General features: G+C 31.2%; 1 protein-coding gene across 1 annotated transcript in view; it reads right to left on the bottom strand.

Annotated features, from left to right (window-relative positions):
- Positions 1-4,283: 4,283 nt before the first annotated feature.
- LOC148946608 (protein LSM14 homolog B-like) overlaps positions 4,284-9,909 on the bottom strand; it is a 37,009-nt gene continuing 31,383 nt past the window's right edge. The window contains exon 8 of the mRNA XM_089096364.1: positions 4,284-5,512. Coding sequence (XP_088952490.1) covers positions 5,498-5,512 — 15 coding nt within the window. The 3' untranslated portion in view covers positions 4,284-5,497. The remainder of the gene's footprint in view (positions 5,513-9,909) is intronic.

The following is a 9,909-nucleotide window of genomic DNA, read 5'->3' as shown; positions in this document are numbered from 1 at the left end:
ATACTTTACATAAACCTTAATATGCCAATTTCGTTTTGATTATTCATGTACGGTGAGCCAAAATAAAAGCTGCATTAACTCAAAAACGTTCGGAAATTAAATAAAAAAAAGTTTTTTGTAACTGAAAGTAAAGAGCGACATTAAAACTAAAAACGAACAGAAATTATTCTTTGTATGAAAGGGGCTGCCCCCTAATCAACCCCTTGCTCTTTATGCTAAGATTTGACTCTGTCTCACAACTTTGTTTTTAAAAACAATAAAAAACTTTAGTGTAAAGAACGAGCGGTTGAGAAGGGGGCAGCCCCTTTCATATACGGAATAATTTCTGTTCGTTCTAAGTTTTAATGTCGCTCCTTACTTTCAGTTAAAAAAAACTTGTTTTTTTTTATTTATTACGAACACAGGCGTCAAAGAGTATTTTCTCCTGGAACGGAATATTCAAATCAGAATAAAGCTTATTCTAAAATATGATGGTGGAAAAACAGTACTTTATTCACTGAGAATCCGCCTAGAAAATATGGAGGTAAGTGTGAGGAATCGGAGCGAGAAATAGAGGTATAAAGAAGCTCAGCCCCTAGAGTTCATGCTAATTGGACATTAAGTAATAACGTACGTTCAAAGAATTAGATTCCTGCTAAATGAAAGATACTGGTGCATTTTGTGGGCATTGATATATACTGTATCAAGGAATCCTGTCAAACTGGCCATTTGCAAGAAACCGCTATAGATAAATGATTGCAAAGCCGAGGTTTCTCAATGAATTACAATCTTTAAACGATTGTTTTTGGAGTTCAGGTGGGGGGAGGTACCTAGGTTAGGTTAGGTATTTAATATATGCTATGCTTTATGCTAATGTGCAAATATATAGCCCAAATTTGTTTCTAAACTATTATATATTCATCCTATTTTATTTTGTTTCATTAGCATTAACGAAACTTGACTTATTCGCGGTACCCACATAATGCACTAGTACCAACTGAAAACATAACTTCGAAGTACTTAAATAGGCGCAATAGTGTAAACTCGCACTCAAGTCTTAGCTATATAAAAACTATTTTTAGTTGTTCATGTGGGACACGCGATGGACCTCATTCATGTACTTTTAAGGGTGAAACTTGAAGGTTTTATAACTTTCTTAAAATTGAAAAGTAAAGGAGTCGGTACGAGTGAAAAGTCTTCAGGACCTCTTTGTTTTCCAAGAAGTTCTTTTAAGTCTTTTAAACCCTCTGTTGTGCACTTTTTTTCTGACAAAATACAAAATTTGCTTTAAAAGTAAAGGGAAATACCGCAAGTTGTTGCGCCTCTTACTTGATTAATTAAAAAAAATATTCTTATGAAGGAGGCAAAGAGTGAAATTGAAGCTTAAAACGAATAAAAATTATTACTTCACAGCCTATCTAACATATATTAATAAAACTAGTGCGAATTAACTAAAGAATGATAATTCCCTATGTGCGTAGGATTATAGAAAACAAGTGCTTTACTGAAAACACAAGAGCCAAGCATAAAAACAAGAATATTGATTTATGAGTCAAAATTAAGTAGGCTACTTAGCCTGCCAAAAGAAAAAACTTATCTATAACGCTTTTCATAGTCTTACACCAACTGTTATATCAGTAACTTTCTTTATACAGTTAGAATTATCATAGAAACTTAAGCATAAAATAAACATTAATTTAGTAACTGCAAAGTCATTGAAAATCATGCAAAAATAATGGAATGATTGATCAGGTAAAATTTTGGTCTTGTCAGCTGTAAAACCAATAACGAGTAATATACAATTTTAGATTAAAAAAAAAAACGCTTAAAACGGAGAATTTCAAGTTATGATACAAATTCTGAAGCTAGTCTATATTCCTAATACTATCAAGAGGACTTCACTTCAAACTTATCTACAAAACAATCATGAAATGTCCTTTTCAAAACCAAAGGGACAGCCAATCGCATTGGACTGTGCTCACTGTGCAGTAGTGATACCAAATTAAACGTGACACTAGATTAAGTAACAATCATAAACTGCTTTATTCTTAGTCTTTACAAAGCATGCTTAAATGGTTTGCTTTTACTGTACTAAATCTCCTGTATTGTTTAGTGTTTTCAGCAAAACGCTAGTTTTCTATAGTCCTACAAACATAGGGAAATATCATCGTTTAGTTTATTTGCACTAGTTTTGTCGATACATATTAGATAGGCTGTGAAGTAATAATTTTTGTTCGTTTTAAGTTTCAATTTCGCTCTTTACTTCCTTCATAAAAACTTAGTTTTTTTAAATTAATCTTTACCCGTTTTTAATTTAAAAAAAACCCTAAAAAATGTTTGTGTAACTTAGGTAATGATAGGTTAACATGGGCTTTTCGCCATAATGCTTGCTTATCTGTAAATTATACTCAATACCTCGCTCTTTACGTTAAAGTTTTTTATTACTTTAAACAGCTTTTTGTTTTAATTAAAAAAAAAACATTGTGTTTCAGTAGTTATTATTAAAGAGCTTTGACAAAGAACAAGACTTCAATGTAAAGAGTGGGGTATTGAAGAGGGGGCAGCCCCTTTCATTCACGGAATAATTTCTGTTCGTTTTAAGCTTTAATATCACTCCTTACTTCCAGCTGAAAAAAACTTGTTTTTAAAAATTTAATTTCTGATCTTTTTCATGGTAGCGACATGACCATGATATTTTATATTTTTTCTAGAGGAGGGGGGGGGGGCGTATATGCGGAATAACCTCTGTTCATATTAAGTTTTAATGTTGCTCCTTACTTCCATTTCATTTCTTGGAATTGTAGGGAAAAAACCATTGGTTAAGAATTACTAAAAATCAGTCTTAACAAAGATGGGTTCTCCGCATATCATACAGAGGGCACAAGACCATGACTGAAAAACCTAACACCTAAAACAAATATTTTCCGAGATCCTGCCTGAGTAAATAAATACTTTATCACCTACAAGTCCTACTCGTGTGCCAAGAGCGACTAATGCTTACGAACATCAGGGATTTGTTTGTAGTTATGATAAAAGTAATTGAGGCGCGTTTGTTTTTAAGATTATAATTAATTATACAATTTAAAAACTATATTTTCCGTAAAATGGTGTGGAAGGTATAGGTGAAACAACAAGGGAAAGGTTGGTAACTCCTCATGGTAAAAAAAAAAAAAAAAACACAAAACAAACATGAAAGTCCTAAGTAGAAGATTATGCTTAGAGAAAATTATAGGCGTGCATGGGCCCAAAGCCATTAGCAAGCGCTGAAAGCCCCAGAGAGTGAAATAGGCAACAAAATCTCCAAGGCGTTTTTCCTAATAGCCTTTTTTGATAGAATCTAATATAAGCTGAACAGACATTGACACTCTAAAGCTGTAGGGAGGAGCATACGCAGCTACATTGGCGCACGGTGACTTGCAGCAGTGTTGAGTTTTCAGCTCAGTTATAAGACAAGTAAAAGTGTCACAACAAGGCTTTAATTTATCTGTAGTATTTCCATTAACGCTTTTGTAGATCCAATTTATTGAAACCTTGGTACATTTAAATTTGCCAAAACTGGAATCTTGACTGAAGAGTGGAATCAGAAATAATTTTGGCACAATCTCATCCCTACTAGAGATCTACTCTGAAAGTGGAATACTACGGTTGTTGACATAAAAGAGCCCTTTCAGATGACAGCAAACAAAAACTACAATTGAATGAATATAAGACTTTAATAAAGCGTCTTTTCTTATCATAAAAAACGAAGTGTTTACGAATTAGTGAAGTTTCGTTTCTGTGAGTCATGCCAGAATCAAGACAAACTCAAGTTTTTTTTTTTTAATAATTTCTTAATCCTGCTTGGGCCAGTTCTTATGGAAATATACCAGCACACAGAACATTGAGGCTTTTTAACAATGAATAGACACAAGAAAACTAAATTACATCGATCGCAATATCGGATTTCCCCCGCAAATAGAATGAGCTCAATCCGAAACCCTGTTTTGTTAATTGTCTGTCACTCCTGATACAACGGGTATCAGGAGTGACAAAAACATTTTTGACCCAAACCAAAGATATTTTATAATCCATCAAACAACCTTAGGACTGCTCAGGATAGATAAAACATAAAAAGTGCTCCATTTCCTCCAATAGCCTCAGGTCTGTGTGCACCATAGAAATATATATATATATATATATATATATATATATATATATATATATATATATATATATATATATATATATATATATATATATATATATATATATATATATATATATATATATATATATATATATATATATATATATATATATATAACCTCCCAGTATTGGTGACAAGAACTGTATGCTGTCTCGTCAGTGCAAAAAAAGAGGACAAGAAAATAACCAGCAATTTAGAAAAAAAGAGAAAAACTTGTTCCGAAGTTTGTTTTCTTAAGGTAATGAGCTTCATAATAAGATCAAAATAGTTTTGACTCTACTTTCCTTGAGAAAGTAAAAGTAGGGATCAAAATAGGATCAACCCGCTTATAGGATTAGAAATATTTAAAGGAATAATTAAATAAATGAAAAATTTTGGGATAAAATATTAGGACAAGATTGATTAGAACTATTGTGAAGATTTTATTGAACTATTATGAAGAATTGTGAAGATTTTACTCTCTGTATCCCCCCCCCCCTAAAAACAATTTAAAAAGGGGGTTCCATAAATTTCGAGGCTACTTAGAGCCCATGTAAATATAATATTTGGAAGAAAAGAATTCTTTTGTCATAAAACAAATCTACCAAAATGACAAGACTAGCTTTATTATAAGGGAAGAGACATCTTAACAAATAAAACTGCTATCAGGATAATTTTCTTTTCTAGAGCAGCAATCCAAAAAATGATAGCTACTCAATATTTTAAGACAAAATATTAAAAGAAAAAAGCTTTACCCTTTCTTTTATAAGAAAAAAAATACTAGTAGCAAATAAATATGCAAAAACGTAAAAAGAAATGTGAATATTTTACCTCGTGAACTTGGTTAATTAAAGGAATATAAACAGATAGACTTATCCACCGATTCAGTCGAAAAATCAGGCTAAAGAATTTATATTTTTTTTCATGTCCCTCCTTATTGCACAGATGGGGCGAAACAACTGATTTGATCACAAAATTCATATCGGCAGCCAAAAAGAATTAAGAAATGGTTATGCTAATTTTATCTTATAAGTCACATAAACCGAAATGCCTTTAGAAATAAAGGACAAAAAAGAAACATTCAATTATAATACCATAAAAAACACTCCTGACAAAGACCAAACCATTAGACTCGAACCCATTAACACGATCCATCTCTTTTAACAGTCACTAGTCATGCCATTTTGTCCTTTTGTACCATCAGAATAACAATTAAGGATGGAGTTCCAAAGTGGAGTTTCTTAATCTCTTCAAATATCACTAAACAACATACTTCTGGTCATTAAATTTAAAATAATATCCAATCAAGTCCACTAAATAAGACGTCAAGATCCTCACTTAAAAATCTGCAGACTATACACGAGATGCCTGAAAAAAATATTAATAGTACAACGAGAAGTAAAGACCTTAAATTTTTGATCTGATTATAGTATGAATAGTCAATAAAGGGGTAATGTGACACACTTCGTTAAATGGAGACACAATATAATCAATACTAATTATATTTTATTAGAATTTAAGTTTTTATCATGGTTGCAGTAGTAGGTACAACCTAGTAAAGTACAAGACAGAGCCCATAGTAACCAAAAATTTATAACCAAAAGTAACCAAAAATAGTAACCAAAAATTTATTTATAAACGAGTTTTCAAGAGTTTACACAAAAAAAAACACAACAACAAAAATAAAGTTTGTGGGTTCTAAAAGCTTACGCTTGTCTGAGGAAACCGCAATAAAACAACTCTAGTTACATGGGACACTAACAGGTTATATAACTAGTTACTAGTACGTAACTAGTAATGTAACTGGTTACATTACAATAACAGGCTGTTATAAATTGTTTACTGTTATTTATTAAATATATTAACATGTGACAAGTGTAAAATAATCACATTACACTAGTTTTATATTATATTGACAAATTTGCAGCAGTGAAGACAAAAAAGGATTCTTTGAAGCAGCATACCTTTCTATATGTTATTTTACATTGTTGCCATTTTATTGTTACATCTCCAATTAATCACTTTTTTATTTTTATAATGTTATGCTAAATAATTATCTAAAAATATATATAAAACTGAATATATATCCTACATGCATGACTACACTGTTCATACGATCAAGAAACTTCAAAAAGATGTTGAGCATACAATTGCGAAGGTTGTGGGCAAAAGTACCCTCTCAAGGCCATTTAGCGTCTTTTCATGCTGACTAAAATTAGGGATCCCTCAACAAATACTTGACAGTTCTTTCTGGCCTAACCATTCACATTTTCTGGACATTCATTTAACGGCTCAGTTAATAATGAATTCTGTCATCTAACACACTACCCAAATTATAAAATTTCTTTTTCAATTAATTAAATGAATTCGGTATTGTGAGCTTTTCAGAATAAAAATACTATCGCTGTTTTAAATATGACAATTTTTTTTTTTATAGTGAAATGGGCTTTATTTGCAAAATTTTTTCCATCTCTTTGCACATGTAAAAAAAAAATGAAATGAACTAATATATGGAATAAAAATACTGTGGTTATTAATAGCTAGGGAGGAATTTTCAGCGAGTGGTGAGGGTCCATAATAAAATGACTTTGATTTGCATATCCTTTTCCGGCGCTCTGCATTTACAATCAAAATATATTGATTAGGTTGATTATATAAATGCAGGATAAAGGACAACTTTGATTGAAAAAAATTCGGGAAAACAAAAAAAAATTGTTGGGTTTGCTTTTAACAATTCAGAGCATTTAAGTGTTTTCGATATGTGTATTTATTCCCCAGTGAAGAGGAAATGTCAGAGAGGGGATAGATTTGAAAAACCCTCCGAAGGAGGGCAATTTTTCAAGTAATTTTAAGTTTGAAGATAAAATCGTCTTTAGTCAAATTTTACTCGGGGATTTTCATTGAATTTTCTTTTTTTACATAGCAGCAACACGCGAAGGGTAAACTAATTTTAAAATAAAGTATTTCAATATAGTTAACAAACACATTATATATCATACTGTTCTGCCATCTTTAATTAATTATATGAGTAATGTTACCATTGTTGTCTTAAGTAGATTACCTAGCATTCTCTCCTGTCTCAAAATAAACTATATTTTGTTTGCTTATACTATAATAGTGATGGGGGGGGGGGGAGAAGGGGTAAAAACCAACATTGTCCCCATGCATTGAAAATCCTAGCTACGCCTCTGGCCGTCTTCAGAACCAAACATTAAACTTTTGAAGTATTCCAGAAATAAAATCGCTTAAAAAAAATTATGTGTTCAGTCAAAATTTGTGTTGTATTTAAATTAAACATTCTTTTTCTTTTAATCTTTCTTATGTGGTTTTTCTTTCATAAGAGATTAGAAATTAGTTTTTTTCATAAATATGTTTTTAAAACACTGATAACAGCTTGGAGGGGGTCTTGTCAAAATATTCAGTCTATTTTTCCTTCATTGGATGGAAATTATCATTGTTTTATTCCTTAGTTTCTTTAGTTTGTTCTTACATCTGGATGCATTCAACTTTGAAAAACTAATAAGACGCAACATTCTATCTTGGAAAGTATCATATTAGCAAATTCCAAAGAGAGGTCTCAGTTACTTTATTATTATTTTTTTATTAATTGTATAGAGGTATTATTTTTTTTTTACTTGTATAGAGGTATTTTTAATTGTATTAGCCACATTTAAGCAATATTTTGTCAGCATTAGTATACTGATTTTTGTATTAAGGTTAAAAAACCAGGCATAGTTTGAAATATAGCCTGTTTCATCATTGTTCCACTGACACTCTGGACTTCAGAAAGGTTCGAGGCTTTTAACAATTCAGAGCATTTAAGTGTTTTCGATATGTGTATTTATTCCCCAGTGAAGAGGAAATGTCAGAGAGGGGATAGATTTGAAAAACCCTTCAAAGGAGGGCAATTTCTCAAGTAATTTTAAGTTTGAAGATAAAATCGTCATTAGTCAAATTTTACGCGGGGATTTTCATTGAATTTTCTTTTTTTACATTGCAGCAACGCGCGAAGGGTAAACTAATTTTAAAATAAAGTATTTCAATATACTTAACACATTATATATCATACTGTTCTGCCATCTTCAATTAAATTATATGAGTAATGTTACCATTGTTGTCTTAAGTAGATTACCTACAGGCAGTTTGAAATATAGCCTGTTTCATCATTGTTCTACTGACACTCTGGGCTTCAGAAAGGTTTGAGGAAGGAGACGAGCAGCAGACTCAATCAATTATATGCTAATTTCTATTCATTTCAGTCTGACTGACTTATTTATTCTAATTATTATTTAGTATATTATTATATAATTATTATATATTAAATTATATAATTATTAAGTCAGACGTAAATTTATTCTAATTTAAAACCAATTTATATCTCTTTTTCAACCGATATATGGCAAACATGTCCGCACCCAAAATTTTTTTGCTTACCGGCGTTGAAATTTTAGAGGCCTTGGGCTGTTTAAAGGAAATTGAAGAGAAAATCTATGAGAAAAGGTTCTTAGTTTTTATCTAACTATTTTATCTTTTATTGTAGAGTGGTTGATAAGAAATTGGTCAATAATTTGTATTTACGATATGCAATTTATTACATTAAAAAAAATCTATTTATTTTCAGTTGTGCATTCATTTTTTCTTCTTTTCTTAGTTTTTTTTTTGCTTTTTTTATTGGGTTGAAGCTCATTAAGAAATTTTTCTGCATGAAAAATAGCCTTTTTTCAATGAAAACGAATCAGTACAATCCTGACACTGACTTCGCATTCGCTTTCATCCATTTACCTCTTTTCCTTGTAAGTTTTTATAGGTCAACCTCTAGTTATTATTTCTCTATGAAGTTCTATGAAGTTACTTCCCTTAGTTAAATGTAGAGCCATTTTTCATGTTTAAAGATTTTGTGGTGAAAGTGGTGAAGATCAAAATCTCTCATTCGTATTTTTCCTAGCTTTCCAAATGCATCAAAAATTGGTTTATATTGAGTTTTGTTTCGTTTTTTACGAGTTGAACAAACATTTGGGGGGGGGGATTAATGGCTTAAAATGCTTAATAAGCTGGTTAATGGCTACATTTTTGAAAAAAAGAAAAAAAAAACAAGAAGAGGGCCAGTTGCAAACTGCTCTTCAAGGGCTGTAGGGGTTCAATATGGATACAATAGGGGTTACAGTAGGATACAGTAGGGGTTCAGTAGGCAGTATGGATACAATAAAATAAAAAAGTAATGATGTAGCCAAGACCTGCAATTTTATGGTCTAAATCGCTCTCTCTTTTGGACTAAGGAATAGGCCATTCAGAAAAAAAAATATTAAATAAAACCAATCTTTTAAGAAATCTATTACCTTTTCAAACCAGGGGCTGAGACACTTTTAGGGGCTTTTCAGGGGCAAACACTTTTGGGGCTGAGATTTGGGATTAAGTAATAGTGTCTCTAAATATTGCAAATAGTAATGTTACTCTATAAAATATTTTAGAGGAAAGATGAATTGTCCTTAGACAGATTTAGAGTTGTGTAGCCCCTTACTTCGTCCCTTTTACGCAACTGTGAATGCTTGAATCTTCGCAAAAGCCGCCCTGTTGCAAGTGTTTTTTCTGTATCTTTTAGTGGGGTGGCTATTAGTTGTTTACTATATATATATATATATATATATGTTTTACCTTTGCAATTAATTTCTGTTCGTGCGAGGTTTGATAAAGTAGTTATATGATTTATAATTACTTTTATTGTTGGATGGTTGATAAAAATTGTAAATAGTGTGTATTAAGGTCAT

The sequence above is a fragment of the Artemia sp. Qi Xiang Cuo genome, chromosome 11 (assembly GCF_049724085.1).
Source record: "Artemia sp. Qi Xiang Cuo chromosome 11, ASM4972408v1, whole genome shotgun sequence".
Classification (NCBI taxonomy): Eukaryota; Metazoa; Arthropoda; class Branchiopoda; order Anostraca; family Artemiidae; genus Artemia; species Artemia sp. Qi Xiang Cuo.
Note: the sequence above shows the minus strand (reverse complement) of the source record. Positions and strands in the feature narration are given on the sequence as shown.